At 37.1% G+C, this 16,599-nt stretch overlaps 1 protein-coding gene across 2 annotated transcripts; it reads right to left on the bottom strand.

Annotated features, from left to right (window-relative positions):
- Positions 1-7,367: 7,367 nt before the first annotated feature.
- Positions 7,368-15,414, bottom strand: LOC148840529 (uncharacterized). Of its 2 annotated transcripts, none has more exons than XM_088915567.1 (12): positions 15,319-15,414; positions 14,408-14,472; positions 13,741-13,851; positions 13,328-13,378; positions 12,709-12,975; positions 12,297-12,350; positions 11,561-11,782; positions 10,613-10,672; positions 10,100-10,195; positions 9,439-9,492; positions 8,544-8,582; positions 7,368-8,156 (listed from the first exon to the last, which is right to left on the bottom strand). In XM_088915567.1, the coding sequence occupies exons 2-12, from the start codon at positions 14,459-14,461 to the stop codon at positions 7,659-7,661; spliced, it is 1,506 nt and encodes a 501-aa protein (XP_088771693.1). In that variant the 5' UTR covers positions 14,462-14,472; positions 15,319-15,414; the 3' UTR covers positions 7,368-7,658. The 2 variants fall into 2 exon arrangements, with proteins under 2 accessions (XP_088771693.1, XP_088771701.1); XM_088915575.1 differs by having other exon boundaries at positions 11,561-11,779; positions 15,319-15,410.
- Between the last annotated feature and the right edge of the window lie 1,185 nt (positions 15,415-16,599).

Below are 16,599 nucleotides of genomic sequence, written 5' to 3'. Positions count from 1 at the left end.
GATGCTTACAGCAGGAAAAAGGAAAGCAATATAAAGCAGTTTTAATATTTATTATGGTTAATTTCATGAGTTCAAGTCTAAGTGGCAACCAGAAAGCTGATTGTTAATTTTCTAATTTTAAATCAAAGTTTATTGTTTCAGTTGATAAATAATATTTGTTGTTTGTTGCTTGGTGTAGAGATTATACATCAACTCCTAAATTACAGCTGACATATGCACATAATGCATCTTGCAGAAAGGGTATTTATCCTTCATGCAAATAAGATTCAGGTGTTTAAGGCATTTCCTGGATATTTTAAAGTGTATCTTGGAGACAGACACTTGTTTTGGCTAATTAAAGATTGTGTTAAGTAGTTGTAAAATGGCAGTTTAAAAAAATTATAGAGAAAAGATTTCTCTTTCCGTTTCTGCTGACTGTATGCTATATTAACTGTGCTTCATTCTGCACACTTTTGTGTCAGTAAATATCCTTAACCAAATGAAGTATGTTAAATAACTAATATACCTTTAGAAATAAATGTTTTCACATCTTGCTGATTCCTTTATCCAAGGCAACATCATTCACAGCACAATTACAGTATATTGTTTGTGGGATGCTTTGAGCACCCAGGCTTCGAGAGTCCTGTCAGCAACATGGAAGTAAGGAGAAGCAAGAGATCCCTAAGCTCAAAGAAATCACCTGAGCAAAAGGAGAAACGGAGACAAATAATGGCTTCTGAAAACTCAAGTGAAAACTCTCAAGTACAGTGTTAGCAGTTTTTTAAACTGAAAAGTGTTAATAGCAGTATTTCGTGTAAGAAATACACAATCCTCCAGGTGACTGACCTGGAGGATTAATTTTTGATGTTCAGTACAGCTAGTTCTTTTATCTCTCCATGTTTAGGTTGTGTGATGGGAAGGGTAGTATTTTAGCAAAATAGTGGTCACTTAGGGGGCAAAAGTTTTAAAACAGTATCAAAAACATGCTTGTGACAAATGTGAAGCTTTTAGGAAGGGGAGCAGATTTGACAAGGTTTATTTGACAAGAAAGCCTGAGCTATTCTACTGAATATTGTGGATGGTAACCTCAGCAAAGGAAGCTGACAGGATGGCCTGGCAACAAAAGTGTGATTTTTTTCCATGAGATTCAACACTCATCTCTGGATATTCTATGTTACAGAAGCACTAGACGTGTGAGTGGAGGCTCAAGAAACTGTGGTGGAAGACACATAAACGATGATTGTTTCTTGAGAAACTCCAGTGCGCACTTTATGTTAAAGATTAATCAGTAACAGATAAATAATTAACTTAAGAAAGAACTAAGGAAAAGGTGCTTTTGTTCTAACTCATGTAGGAGAGCAGTGCTGGTAGGTTGTGATGCAATGGAACATTTGCTCAATACTGTACATACACACTGAATAACTGACTAAGAAGATTGTACAGATCTAATGTTTGCAGACAACTGGTTTTAAAGACAAATGGGATGAAGAGAAGAGAAAGAGTGGATGAGGAAAGTAGGAGACTGTGTGGGAATGTGCCATCAGATGCCCAGCAGGAAGATTCCCAGTTCTGCATGGATGAGCACGGGGACAAAATTAGTCAAGAGATTAGAATCGGGTATGGGCTGAGTGAGAGAGACAGAGACCTGGACACTGAAGTTAAACATAGCCAGTGAAATGCCCCCTAATAGTACAGCAGAAGGGAAGAAGAGAAAATGCAAGGTAATCAAGGAAACTGTAGCAAATTTAAAGACACTGGTTTTAAGAGAAAGGGAGCAGATCGAAATCTTTCAGTATTTCAAAAAACAATGAAGTCGAATCTTATGTACAAGATGGTAGAATAAGACAGAATCAACAAAACAGGTTTTGAGCTGATTTTTGGCATGCAAGTGCAAGTTAGATATTACTGAAGAAATGTCAGTTATTAAAGGGGAGAGATATAACTTCCTGGTTTACTCGAAAAAGTGCACTGCTGTACAAGCATCTTAGGCATTTTATGCACAGCCAGGATTTACAATGTGTTTTACGAGCATCAATAATATACTAAAAGTCTCTACTAGTGTCTTCTTATATTATAACTTACAACTTGCTAAATTATACTTTGATGTACACCTTAGTCTGGGTGAAAAGAATCCAAGCCTGTTATTTAGCAAACTTTAATTCCCATTGATCAGAATCTTCAAAAACTTAATCTCAAGAATTCGTAGTGAAGTACTCACAAGCATCCATTATGAAGTGCTGAAGTACCTAATCCATCTCATTTTCCAATCATACTCATTGTCAGGTGTTCCTTATCGTTACTATAACTGGAAACCATTTATAATACTGGTAAGCAATCTAGCAATACTAATTTGTTGAGGTGTTAGCTGTTTCATCATGTTGGTATTGTACTGTATATGTAAAAACTGTACTGAGGAAAATAAATGTTGATATTAACAACAGCTCGAGAAGGCCCTAATATTACCAGTATAAATTAGGGTGAATGGCATTGTACTGTAGTTCTAGGTTATACACCTGTCATTATAGTGCCCTTACCTTTTTGTGCACATACTGTATATACAGTACTGTATATATTGTGATGAAACATGGCATTTAAGTGGGTTCTTAGTATGATTTTAGGCAACTCCTTGTAAGTTCGTTATTTCTTTTTTATGTCACTAACAGAACATTTATTTTTTATATTATTTATAGCTACAGTACTTAATTAAAACACTAAAGATACCATAAATTATTGTCTGTGTTCTAATACATACACATATTTAAAAATAAAATCTATACACCAGTGTAGCATATAGAATAGTTTCTATGATGGTAATAACTTTCACTAGTGTGGCTAGGGCTGTGTTTACCATTAGGTATTCATTTTCATCTTAAAAATATTTTGCTTTTTAAAAACTTTCTTTCACATTCAGTCTGTGACAATATCCACTGGAGACCACATTGTTACTAGAATATGGAACGTCGTGGCTTTGTTTATATCAATATAAGTTTATACTATATTTATATATAGTTGAGTGATGATACCTGACAAGCTTTGTCAATCTCCATTACACTGGCTCTTTTTTCTGGGTCTCTGATAAGGTTATACTTGTTTTGGCATCATCTTGCCTCTGAATTAATGCGAGACATTATTCATTTTCATTACTATATTTAAAAGTCTTGGATTGTTCAAGAAAAGATTAATAGTATTTTTATTTTCATTGTCTGGTGGTACAACTTTTGGATCATTCAAAAATAAATCAAACCACAACTGTGAATGCAGTTTATTATGAAATCTTAGAAGTTGAGGTATAGACAGAAAAATGTGCTTCCTTTTAGAGCAAGGAAACTAAATATAATTCATCAGTGAAGTCATTGTTCTCCATTTTTAATGCTGTCCTTGCATATACTGTGTTATGACAAAGGCCATACTTACGCTTTTGAGTTGTTAATAACACCCTTAGAGTTTACTTGTTAAGATGTAAGAAATGAAGGGTTCTTTGCAAATTTCTCCTGCGTGTTGTTGGAGATGAGGAGATGTTTGCTTCTGTGCTGACTTCAGGAATGTCTGCCCAGGACAGAGAGACAGGCTGACCCTGCAGTTTTCATCTCATTAAGCAAATGAAGGCTGTCTTTCTTCTCGTTTGCATTTTATCAACAATTCATCTTTAGAAGGATTTACAACGCTTATCTTCCCATTGCAAATGCAGTGCTACATTTCATGACTCCAATCTCGTTTATTTTTGCTTGCATCCATGTTTTTAGGGGATATCTTCTGAGTTACACTCATCCAGCTTACTAATATCCAGAATTACAAAACACAAATTCACAATACAACTTCAAAGAGTGAGAAGACTGGTGTAAATTATGAGCATTAAAACAGATTTATTTAGAATATCATGTTTTGGACAGAAAAAAAGATTGACAAATTCTAGAAACATATAAATCATACACTTGTGTTAGAGTTTAAAAAACACAAAAAGAACATTTTGTTGTGTATTTTATTGTTTTAACATCATCAGTGGTCCTGCCTTGCACCCTGTGCCTTCTGTGTTGGGCTGTGACTCATGATTATTAGGGGTTGACAGTCCTGGTTTTAAGTCATGACTTAGTGTTAAGTAGTAACTGATGCCTGTAACTCACCTGCTTTCTGATTTAGACTTCAGAAGAGGGTTTACCAATCATGATCCTACTATAAACTACATATATTGTTTTTTTAGGCCTTTTTAAAAATTGGGTTTCAGCTTTTAAGATGCTGAATAGAAATAGTAATTGATATGAACTGCTCTCATGAGGCGTGCTGCCCTCATTCTGTGTTCTGGTGTGCTAACTGAGATCTAACCAATTGGGCTTAAGGAAAAACTATGACTCACAGTTCATGTCAGTTCATGTCATGCCCACCTGTTCATCAGCATTTGATCACCTATTAAGAACTGATTAGTCAAAAGTAAAGTAGAAAAATCTTAATTAGCAAGTTCAGGGGAGACTGCTTAAAGTTCTCTTTATGAGTTGTTGGAAATTGCACTTTAACTAGGATATTTTTTAAATCTCTGCCTAACAGTTATAGTCACCAATTTGCACTAGTAATTGGGGGTCCAGTAGAAACAAACCCAACAGTCACAGGGACAATTCAGGACCTGAACGGACAACTACTGCTCCAAGATGTAGCTTAATTATATATTTTTCCTCACACATATATCTATCTCAAACTCTAATGACTCAAATTCATTTCTTTTTCTAAATTGTGAAAATTACTTAAGATGGTAACTTGTTTTTCTCATGTTCTGCACATATGTTTCTTATTTGTTAAAGGGTTCATGTGTGGTGTGTTGTGTTGTGTTTCACCTGCTTGCAAAGCACACATTCCATCTGGTACAATAAAGGAAATAAGTAAGAAATCTATTTTCATTCCACCTCTTATCTTAATTACATAACTGAACTAATTAATTGACGAGGGAGCCGTGTCACCTGTTGTCTTAGGTCTTCATCACACTATAAAACAGCACGCCTCATTCCTGGTTTTCATCCCAGCTGAGCTTGGTTATATAATTGAAGCCCTCCCTGAACTTGCAAGTTGCTTGAAGGGAATATTTGCAAGTTTCTACTCAAACGTTTTAGATTTCATTTATAAAATGCAACAGTTGAAAGGCTGCCTCCAACATCATTAAGATCTGAAATTAATTATATTTTAAAGTCTGATTGTGTAACTGAGTACTAGGCTGGAACAAAAACCAGCAGTGTGGCTCTCCAGCATGACTGGGAACCCCTGCTCTTAAAGTAAAAACAAGTTTTTGAACATGAGTGGATCATTATCATTATTTTCAATTGAAAATAATATGAAATCAAATTACCAATTCTGTTTGAATCAGCATTCACAAAAAATCAAATTACATTAGGGAACTCTAATCAATGCTCAGTATTTCTTTGCTCACATGTTTTGCAGTAATAAATAAAACAAACACCTTTAGAAAAGAGTTGTTACCTCTGGGGGAAACAAACTAATTCTATTTTAAAAGAATAAAACAAAATACAGACTTTGAGTGAATGAAAAAATAATGAAGAATCTGTAGTGCATGATGCCGAACAAAAAGCTTAAGACAGGTCAATTGTCAACTCGGCGCTTGTGATAGCTGGAAAAGTCTCCTCCTCCATTACAATTGCCTACGAATTTAAACAGTTGCTTTAAGCGAGTGTTTGTGAATACAGACATCACTGTGACTACTAATTTCACAACGCCATGTTGGGAAAAATGTCCACAGGATCCTTTTTGTTTTGAAGAAATTAATCCTTATTTCTCATGCGCCAAGCCCACTGATAATACGTGGTGCAAAGCAAGCAGGAAATATCTGATTTATGCAAAAGGGAGGAGATGAACTCTCAACCCTGACGGAAATCTTTTTAAAATTATTTTTATTTAAATACAAAAAGGTAAAATAACAAGGTAGCAACAAGTGAATGAAACAGGGAAAAAAACACAAAAAAACAACCTCCCCCCCAAAAAAAACACTTTGTCCATAGTACAGAGGTTATGTGATATTAGGGCTTGCATTAAATACGTTTATATGCTAAAAGACTTTTGTAGAAAATATAATTTTGCAAACAAGGGAATTACATTTACCATTATACAGACTTCATTGTTTGGATTCGAGACACCGAGAACAATTTCTTTAAAAGTTAGATTTACACAAATATTACTATTGTATAGCCTAGAACAAACAGAGTGCCAGTAAGTTGTTGAATGGTGACATTTGAAAAAAATGTGTTCAGTTGTTTCAGTATCTGTTTCGCAGAAAGTGCATGTGTTACAGTCAAAGTTGAACCGTTTTCTCGGAAATTCCCTAGAGGGATATATGTTATTCAGTATTTTAAAAGGAATAACCTTGGTTTATGCGGAGAATAGAGAATCTACATTATATAATTAAAAATTACTTTATCCTTGATGGCTGGGAAGAATCTCTCAGCTATAATAGTATGGATGTATTGATTATTGCACTTTTTTCCAAGATATTATAAGTTCTAATTTTTTATCTTTGGCATAAGGAGAATTATATTACTATGAATAGAGAAGTTTTTTTTCCAAAGCTAGGAAAACAAGTGGAATTGCCTCAATAATTTCTTTGAATTGCTTTGGGGTTTTTTGGGGTTGAATTGTTTGGGATTTTGGGTTTGAGTCTCACTTATTACTTGTGATAATCCATTTCTTAATATGTTAGCATAGACGTGTGATAAAATCTTGTAATCTATATTTAATAATGACATTGGCCTCCAGTTGTCAATATATTTTACATTTTTACCTGTTTTAGGGATTAATGTAATGACACCTTGTCTCATAGTAGTAGACAAAGTATTATTGGATATACACTCCAAAAAGGTCTGGTATAGAGAGTTTCTTAAGTCTTTCCAAAAAAATAAATAAAATTCAACAGTTAATCCGTACGTGCCTGGAGCCTTGCCCTTAGCTAGCCTCTTAAATGCCAGATTATCTTCTTCAATTGTTAAATCTGAATCACACCTACCCTGTAGGACTGGAACAGTAATGGAGAACATTGCAAACACCAATAAATGATTAAATTCCTTACTTATGTACTTCAATTCCATTTCTCCTAATTATATGTTTTTTTATTTTGATTATATAAACAGATCATCTCTGAGGGTCTACTTATGTGCTTTTATTCATGCTATAGGTTTATTTTAATTGAACGTTTATTTTATAGTATCTCTGACTAAATCCAATAACCCATATCTCATATCTTCATGTACTCTGGAAATCTTGAAAAGAACCTTCAACTTCAAAATACCAGTTTGGAACGCTACCTAGAGTAGAGCTTGCATACTGTTTGCAAACCATTTAAACCTTTTCCCCATGATGATCACCTCAGGCTTATGAAGTCAGAAAGCCTCGATTACCGGTTTTGCATTTGGAAAACTTTATTTAAATATCTTTAAATAATGTGTTACATGCATAAAAAAGTACAGTAACATACTGTAGGTTAACATAAACATTAAAACAATTTCAATTTGTACATAACGTAAAAGGAAACAAGATGGAGTTATCGGTTTAAGTTCCACATAGTAATACTATTTCTTTCGAATATTAAACATAAAGGCTTTGATGGCTGATACGTCAGTCATCTCTGTTCACTGGAAGTGTGAAACGTCACGGGTGCCGCTCGGCATGTTGGCACGAATGAATTAACATTCTCAGGGGTAGATGAAAGGAGCCCTGTAGTCATCAGCTTCGGGCATTTCGTCATCGGCAGGAGTGTTGCGCTCTGCATGGTTGACATGCGCCCTCTCGGCGGCGGCTGTGGCCGCGGCGGCGGCTGCGTTGGGCTGCGCTGTGCCCGCGGCGGCGGCGGGCGGATTCCCGGCCGTCGCGGCCCTGACGCCCGCCGGTGTGGTCATGCCGAAGGCGGGGTCTCGGGACTGTGGAGCGGGCTGGTTGTTGCTTCCCTGAACCGGCACGGTGCTGCCTGGTGTGGGCGGCAGGTTGCCGTGCCCTGCTGGGAAGACGGCAGGTGCAGTGGGGCTGCCGCCCTGGCCGACTGGGAACAGCCCGGCTTCGGGGGCTACCGGGAGGATCCCCTGTCCCGTGGGGAAAACTCCCTCTGTCCCAGGCACCGTGCCACCAAATCCGCCGTAGCCTGATCCGGCAAAGCCAGGAACAAACCCTCCGAAGCCAGCCACCCCTCCTGCTGCCTGCGACGAACACACACGTAATGTAAAAACGTCTGCACCTGAGGACGTGAACTCGGGGGTGCGAGCGTTGTGTCAGGCTGGGCAGCAGAAATGGCTGTCAGACTTGCTACAGTAGGTCTGTAAATTTGGAAATTTTGAATGGAAATTCAAATCTGGAAATTCAAATCATTTGAATGCCTATAAGCTGCTGCCCTAATGAGTTCAGCATAGTCTCTGGGCTTGTCCGGTGCATTTTAAATAAGACATCAACATGGGAGAGAATCATACATACAGTATTTGTGGTGAAATTTAACTAATTTAATTATTAAACACATCAATAATTTATAATTGGTAACTACTACTGTACATTCCCTGTGTGTACAATGGTGGATACGGTTTTATATTTACCTGCATTTCTTCAGAACTAGCACTTCCGAAGCCACCACCCTAGAAGGCAAGAAAATGTCATGGCTGATGATCCGCATTAAAAATGTGCTCAAAAAAGTTTGTTTATAGATGTTCAATACAAGTATAATAAAATTCCATGCTTTTAAATATAGCGCTTTGCATCCGTAAACAAGTCAGAAAACCTCACATACAGGAGGGGACCTGGCAGTTCAGCCTGAGAATTGAGATTTTTTTGTCACCAATTGAATTTAGATACAACATACTGTACAGTAAAGTAGAACTTCTGAGCAAACCCAGCGTGGAATTTAGTTATTACACTGGGTACAGCTAGATCTCAATTTAATATGTCATATTAATTGCTGAGATAAAAATTAATATCTCACAGAGCAGCACCAAATTCTGATTGGAGAAAAAGAGTGCCACCAACACCAATAACGGCAGCAATGTGGCTGCCATCAGAGGTCTCCCATCCCAACACTCACTAGGCCCTGTGTGGAATAACTTCAGAAACCTGACAAAATCAGGTTACAAGGTGGCAATACTGTTGGTGCTATGTTTTGGAGATTATGCAAAATTGACTTATATTAAATTATAATTTCACTTCATAATCAATTATTACATTTAAATATGTAATACAGAAAGTTACAATCTATTCAAATATTCAACCATTACTGACTTTGATTTAAACACAGGATTCACAGGCTGGGAAGTTATCAGCTGAATTAGATATCCTGATTGACTACAGCTCTTTGTAAGTAAATGACAGATTCCAATCAAGCACCAACAGCCTTTCTGATTTGCTTGTAGTGAAAACAGTTCACAGAAATGTTCCTAACTAAATTATGTAAATTAGGAAAAATTGTGCAAATAATAATGAAGAAGTGCTGGTGTTTACCCCCATGGCAGACTGCATTGGCTGAATTTGGAGATAAAGGATTTGTGGAATCATCTGTGGGGAAAAAAAAGGATTCCGGTGAAACACAATCCAATTCAATCGTGATATAATACAATTATAAAAATAGTAGTGAAGGACATGGTAAGACCCAGCTCTTCTCAAATGCTTTTTGAAACTACTTCCTTAAATGTATCTCCTTTAGGAGAACATGCCCTTGAACAAACCACACAGTGAGATGATTAGGGACTGTATAATCCTCAGGTCTTTCTGCAGTTGGCTAAACAAGGCCTCTGTAAAGCTGCCATTACACACAAACACCCGGCCACTTCTGCCACAGTGCTGTGGTGTAAATAGAAGGTTTTGGCATGAGTCTCTGCGAGGCTATAAACTGAGTCACGTTATCAGCCCTCTGCATGATTTCCTGAGTCTGCTCCATATTGTGTTACTTGTATGTTACCTCTGTCAATACTGCTCAGTTTGAGATGACAGGGCTCTGTCAGCCTAGAACAAGTCTGATGGTTCGCAGTGAGCACCCTGTTTAATTATTCAGGGCTTGTATCGACTGTTTGAACAGTGCTTTGCCTGCATGACTGCAGATGCAGGGTGCTGTTATCGAGAAGGAGGCTCGGCTCTCTGCTCCCTGGCAGCGTACTGCCCGTACCTGCTGCTGTGGTGAGGCACCGGGCTGAGCAGCCTGAGGAGGCTGTACTGGCTGCTGGGGAAAAGCAGTATTGAAAAAGACGCCATAACCAGGAAACTGAAACAACAAGATTAAAGAACACAGCTTTCAGCGTTAGTTTGCCCTCAATGGGTTTCATACTGTAATATGACTAAACTGGCATTGCAAAATATCTATTTATATCAATCATTACACACAAGTAAACGTGTAACTGCTGTTATTTATAGTTATTTACTTGTGGTTCTCAAATCATGTCAAATTATTATTATTATTATTGGTCTATAAAATGTCAATCATATTTGATTAAATGTCATTGTTCATATCAATAGAGTTTTACTAATATATAATATTTACAGTACTGTTTTACTGCCATCTACTGGCATGAAAACATACATATAACCTTTACAATGGATGTTTAAATATTCAAAGTAGGTGCTTGGGGACCTTTTGTAACAGATGCAATTATTCAAAAAGCACTATAGAACAGATTCCAACCTGCTGTTCATCTTGGGCCTGTGGTGGCATGATGGGTAAAATTCCAAAAGTATTGAACACCTGAATGGGTCAACAGCATTGAAAGATGTGTTAAAATAAAACATGGATCAAGACCTGGCCTCTGTATGGCTGTGGTAGAATTATTAGTTGTACATAGTGAAATCAAATATTTGAAAGACAAAATGCTGCAAGACAAAGATTGCTCCTTTTTTCATAACCTTAAGTGGAGATGGTGCTGATTGCTTGTCAGCTTGATTTTGCTTCTGTAACACCCATGGCGCCCCCCCCCATGCCCCCCATGCAGAGTTAGTGTTGTTAGCGCTTGTTAGGTCTCACTGACGACACAGCAAGCTCACAGGAGCCATGTGGGTTACAAGGGTCTCAGGAGGCTGTTTCTCAGCTTGGACTGAATGAGTGGGATCATACTCTGCAAGGTCTGTTGGTTGAACCACTAACAAAACTCATTTTCTACACAACACTAAAGTTAGCATTTTGGTTAAACTTCTCCAAAGTCTTAGTTAATTATTAATCTCTGCAGATATTAGATAACATCATTAGGTGCAGACACGACAAATGCAAACCTTGTCAAGGATGAAGCATTAACTTATCCAATTGAAACTCTATGCAATTGATTTCTCACTTGCTCACCAGTTATTCTTCAGTCTGATAGGCCAAAGCCCTAACTTAAGTTTTTAAAAAGATGCATAGTTTATGAAATGTGTTCTTGTGCATTTAATTACACAAATAAATGGGTTTCCAAAGAAAAATAAAAGAGAAAAATGGTATATTTTGCTTGCTTCATTTTTCCTGACTGACGGGTTACCATTTTCTAACATGGGTGCTATCCATACGAGCTGTACAGCTTGAAACTATTCCCTTTACAATATCTAAACAGAAACCATGGAGTCAACATGTCTTTTGCTTTGTAATGAAATGGCGCCAACATACTGGAGGGAGCTGGGCTGGAAGAGTTGGCTGGTGCCCCTGGGTCCCGGGCTGCGGTCCGTTGATGCCAGTCTGTGGAACCTGAATGTTAGGCTGCAGCACCTGGATGCCAGGCTGTGGGGCCTGCGCAGTGGGGTGCTGCTGCCCTGCCTGGTCACCCTGCTGTCTGGGCACTGCTGTAGCTGTAGGTGTGGCTGGAGCACTTCCTGCTGTAGCACCAACCTGCTGCACAGGAAGGAGGCTGAGATCAATCTGATAATGCATTCCGTTGTCCATGAAGATACCAAAGTTCAGTAGAATTCTGGTTTGTCTACTACTGTGGGAGTCTGCTTACTCAACAGATAAACAGAAACCAGAAGACAGACGTTGAAACTATGAATGGTTGTGGGAGTGTGGAACAAGGTAACCTAGCCAGGCTGTCGAAGCCTGTACCCCAGTCTCCTCCAAGAAAGGAATGGACCCTGGCTCGATTAGCTATTAGCTACCAAACAGGCTAGATGGGCCAAATCGCTACACCTTGTTTGCAACCTTACTTGCTCTTAATGTTCTTAATGAAACTAGATCTCTTGTTCTAAGATCAGTAATAGTCAAGCGGTATATTAAGTTTACTGATCAAATAAAGCCCAACCTTTGATCTTCCTTTGTTAGGTCATGAGATATTTACAGTAAGTATTTTAAAGTTTTAACACCACTTTTTTATACAATATTGAAAAATTATGCAAAAAAATTATATGCTTACTGGTGTCTGCTGTCCCGGGACCTGAGGCAACAAGAAAGGAGTTTCATACTCATACTATGAAGTAAGAAAGAACACGACAAATAAGAACAATTAAAGAAACACTACTCTGTCTTGTTATTTAAGTCATATACCAATATACAGTTCATTTTTACACTATTTGAGAATTATTTTTGGAATCCATGTGTGTTAGAAATGTACCAAAAAACTCTCCATATTTGTGTGGTAATATCTGGACGATTACTTGATAAGACATATTGAAAGTCCCTCAACCCATGGCAGCAAAATCAAACGAAGTATAACTCTGCCACATCTGTTTTTTCCGTTCAGCGCTACAGAAAGCGCCGAGATTCCGAGCAAAGATTCAAGGTCGAGGAACGCGAAAATGTTTCCAAAGTTACGGATCTCGACCTACCTGCTGCTCCGCGTGTACCAGCTGCATCTGCTGCAGGCCTGGCTGATACTCCATGGGCTGAAAGCTAGGAGTCATCTGATGGGGCAGCTGTGAGGGCCCCTGAGGTGGGAGCTGTGATGGGGCCTGGCTTGTTGGTGTCTGAGACGGCTGAGCCTGGTTCGGGGGCTGCAGCCCCGTGTTGTGAGGCAGCTGTACCCCTGTGAACTGAGGGATCTGTGGGGGCTGCAGTCCAGTGCTGTGTGGTGGCATGTTCAGAGAGGGAAACATCTGGATTGCAACAGAGACCGCATGTTAGTCAAAACGTGGTGTCAGTGTTAAATATATATTTAAAAGCTATTGGTGTTGCTTTGAAGCAGCAGTGAGTAATCACCATATTTGATCACATATTACTTTCTGGGAGAACCCAACCAAAGTTAAAGAGAGTTGTATTCTGTATGCTGAATGATCTGAAGCATTCACTGTTTTAATCTGAGACCTCTTTGGGTAAGTACTGGCATACTTCAACAAATAAGAACTTGGCTATGGCCTGTGCCTTTTTCTACCAAAACTGTGAGTCAGCAAAATCAACAATTAATATTGTATGTTTGATTGCCTAAAGAAAAAAAAATCAACAGCTTACCATCGACTGCTGCTGCATGAATGCTTTGTAGCGGGCCATCTCTCGCATTGTCTTAAAAAGAAGTTTCGGAATTTGCATTATTTTTACAGTCTTTCTCTTATTGATTCTGATGAATTCAGTTTTCTAAAAAAACATTTTTTTTTCTGATCACGTTTTATTTAAAGTCATTAAATAAATAGCTTATAATCTTTGTGAATGTCCAGTATTGTGATAGATGATAGCTATTTTTATAAAAGGAAATTGAAGGTACTTCAATACTAAACGTTTTAGTTAGATTGAAATCATTGACATTTTCGCATGTGTAATATGCAGTCTGGGTAAGGCACAATTAAAATACAATACACTTGATGCTGACTCAGTGTGTGGTATTTGCTCAAGCTTTCTCAACAATACTGAGGTGAGCTTGTCATTACCTCTTGGCTCAGACTGAAATATCGTGGGTTCCCAGCCTGCTGCTTCTGAGGCTGTTGCTGATGGTGAATCTGCTGAAGCATCTGGCGCTTTAACTGCTGATAGACCTGAAGCTAAGAAAAGATTGCTATTTGCACACTGTTGTTTCCTCGAAAAGAAAGTGAGCTGGCTGATAAAATTTTAAGAAAATTTTTTTAAAAATTAAAATTTTTAAGAATTTTAAGAAAACAGTCCTGCTTTATGGGACTGTTCCTGGGCAGCGGAGCACTTTTAGCAACAGACTGCTCCAGCTACGGTGTTCAAGGGAACGTTTCTGCAGGTCTTTCCTCCTGGTGGCTGTCAGGGTGTATAATGCTGCCCTAGGCTCGGACTGTTAGCTCTTCATTTGCTCGTCTATGAACAGCATGTTTGCTCCATTGTACTTTTTGGACAATCAGTCTGTATAAACCTATGCACATTTTGCACATATTGTATTGTTTCTACAGTGACTATGATCATCACATTTTGCACACACCTTTGTATTTATTTATTTTGTTGTCTTTTGTCTTATAACTATTCTGATGTCTGGTTTTGCTTGTCTTGGGCTGGACTGCTGTAACACATCAATATCCATACGGGATTAATAAAGTCTTATCTATCTAAAATAAAAAATACGAAAAATATACTTACTGGCATACTAAGCGTTGTGCCTATGAGGCACATGAGCACAATTGCCGATCTCATTCTGGAACACTCTAAAAATAAGTAAATCACAGTTTTCTAATATAATTATTTTTCTCTTTTAATAAGCGAACAACAACTAAAAATATTTTAGATGTACAGGTATTCAGATATGGCTTCTGCTAAGCTGTACAATATCTACATCATACAGATTGCATATGTTATCCTTGAACAGACTTTCTGAATGAGTCTCTGTTGTAGGACTGGTCTTTAAAAAATAATTCACTTCCATTGTAAATAATTATACCGTAAGATCTGAAAGTCACAGAGTTGCTAATATTGTATCCTTATCGGTATCGACAACTTAGATGTGAAATTAAATAGAGAAAGTGAAAATGGGGTTCTCCTTCTTTAATTTAACCCCATTTAATCCATGTCAAATAATAATTCTGTTTTCTTTTTTAAAGATTTATGAAATTGGGAAGTCTAGCAATACAAACATATCTGTAATATGTACACCTCATTCTTAAGCAGCTGAATTTGGCATATTACCTCCCAAAACTCCTGTGTGCATTAATGTAATCTTACAAGATATTGCTGCAAATGGCATTTCATTTAATAAAATACATCTGATTTTTAATTACAGCTTGAATATAATTTCAATATGTACACTTTCTCATTTCTTTGTAACTCAAAAAAGTTTTCTCTAAGATCCTATTTCACCTTTTCTTTAAGATAGAGAAAATTATAGTTAGTAATGGACTAATATTCTAAACAACCTTCATTTGAAGAAGTAGTTTATATAAAATGTATCAAAGCAATTTATCAAGAGTGAAAACCAACAAAACAGTTACTGTGATCTAACACAGTGATTTATAGCTTTTTAACATTACGAAGCAAAAATATATACATGTTTTTACCTTGTTCTTGGAGTTATGTGCGATCTCTTCAAAATAGTTGTCCCTAGAACTGAATGAGATTCACTTGAAAAATACTTCTTTCCTTTCCGAATGCAAAATCATTGTGTCCAAGAAGAATTTAAACTCTGTCGACTGGACAAAGCCAGCCAATCAGTGTAAGAGAATGCTATGATCTCAGTGGACCTACCTTCCACAACATGAAGAAAGTTGACACACAGACAACCACAAATTATGCTTAATTACATCTTTTCTTAAGCTGCAATACAGCAGGTGTCTAAAAAAAAAATCAATGTGAAAGTGCGAACACAAAAGCACTTAAGAGATTTTTATTTATTACTATATTTACTTGCAATTACTGTAGCAATGAAACTTTAAAAGGGCAAGCTGTTTTTGAAGCTAATTAACAACCAAAATGACTTGTACTGTATGTGAAGAAATTAAATCTACTGTAAACATAGTAATATTATTTATGTGTTTTTATGCATTTATCTGTAAACAGACTGTTGCTTCCATTTCAAGATCATTATTTTCCATAGTAAGTTGATATTGATATAGCAGTAGCCTTAGTATTTTTTTCTATTTGAGGCTATTTTTATTTTCCAAGCCCCTGAAGGACTGTGATGAAACAAAAGGCGTCAACTCCTACTTATTAGTTTTTGTGCAGCTGAAAATGACCACCCAATTCAAAAGTGTGTGTTTTTTCATTTGAAACAATACATGTAACTGTAGGTGACAATTTGTTGAGACAAAGCATATTTTATTAAATAATAGACAGTTGGAAACTCATATCCACACTCATGTTTTAGTACATACAATATGAAACAAAAGGAACAAGATGAAAACTGCACAAAGTAATGATGGTAGAGTTTTTTATGATACTGCATTCAAATTGATTGTACAATATTTCTGTACTGGGTTTTAGTCTTGCATAATGTAGTGTGCTTACTGAATGTCTCGTTGTATATGAGAAACCAGACAATATAAAGATGCATGCAGTCTGTAACACTATATACAGACAATAAACAAATAGAATTCATAAGATGATTAAGTCATTTCCTCAAAATGAAGGGATAAAACAGCCTAAACATTGTAATTACTCGTCTTACGCAGAGGGGAGGCAACCAAAACTTATTTGCTATTACAGGAAAAATTAAGGACATTACTAAAGTACGATTCAACTCTCACATCAGTAAAAAAATACTGCTTACCCCTTACAAATAATGTTCATGGGTGATTTGAAAATAGATTGTGCAGTATTAATCTAATAAATGGGCATTATAA

This window comes from Atractosteus spatula, chromosome 1, assembly GCF_055471065.1.
Source record: "Atractosteus spatula isolate fAtrSpa1 chromosome 1, fAtrSpa1.hap1, whole genome shotgun sequence".
Taxonomy (NCBI): Eukaryota; Metazoa; Chordata; class Actinopteri; order Semionotiformes; family Lepisosteidae; genus Atractosteus; species Atractosteus spatula.
This window is presented reverse-complemented; position numbering and strand designations above follow the sequence as displayed.

Excerpts from the sequence above, each read along its gene's own strand:
- LOC148840529 (XM_088915567.1), bottom strand. The coding sequence starts at position 14,461 with ATGAGATCGGCAATTGTGCTCATGTGCCTCATAGGCACAACGCTTAGT. Across the intron at positions 12,351-12,708 it reads TGGTACACGCGGAGCAGCAG|TATGAGTATGAAACTCCTTT; the intron begins GTAGGTCGAGAT and ends CTTACTTCATAG. Across the intron at positions 11,783-12,296 it reads TCCCGGGACAGCAGACACCA|CAGGTTGGTGCTACAGCAGG; the intron begins GTAAGCATATAA and ends CTTCCTGTGCAG.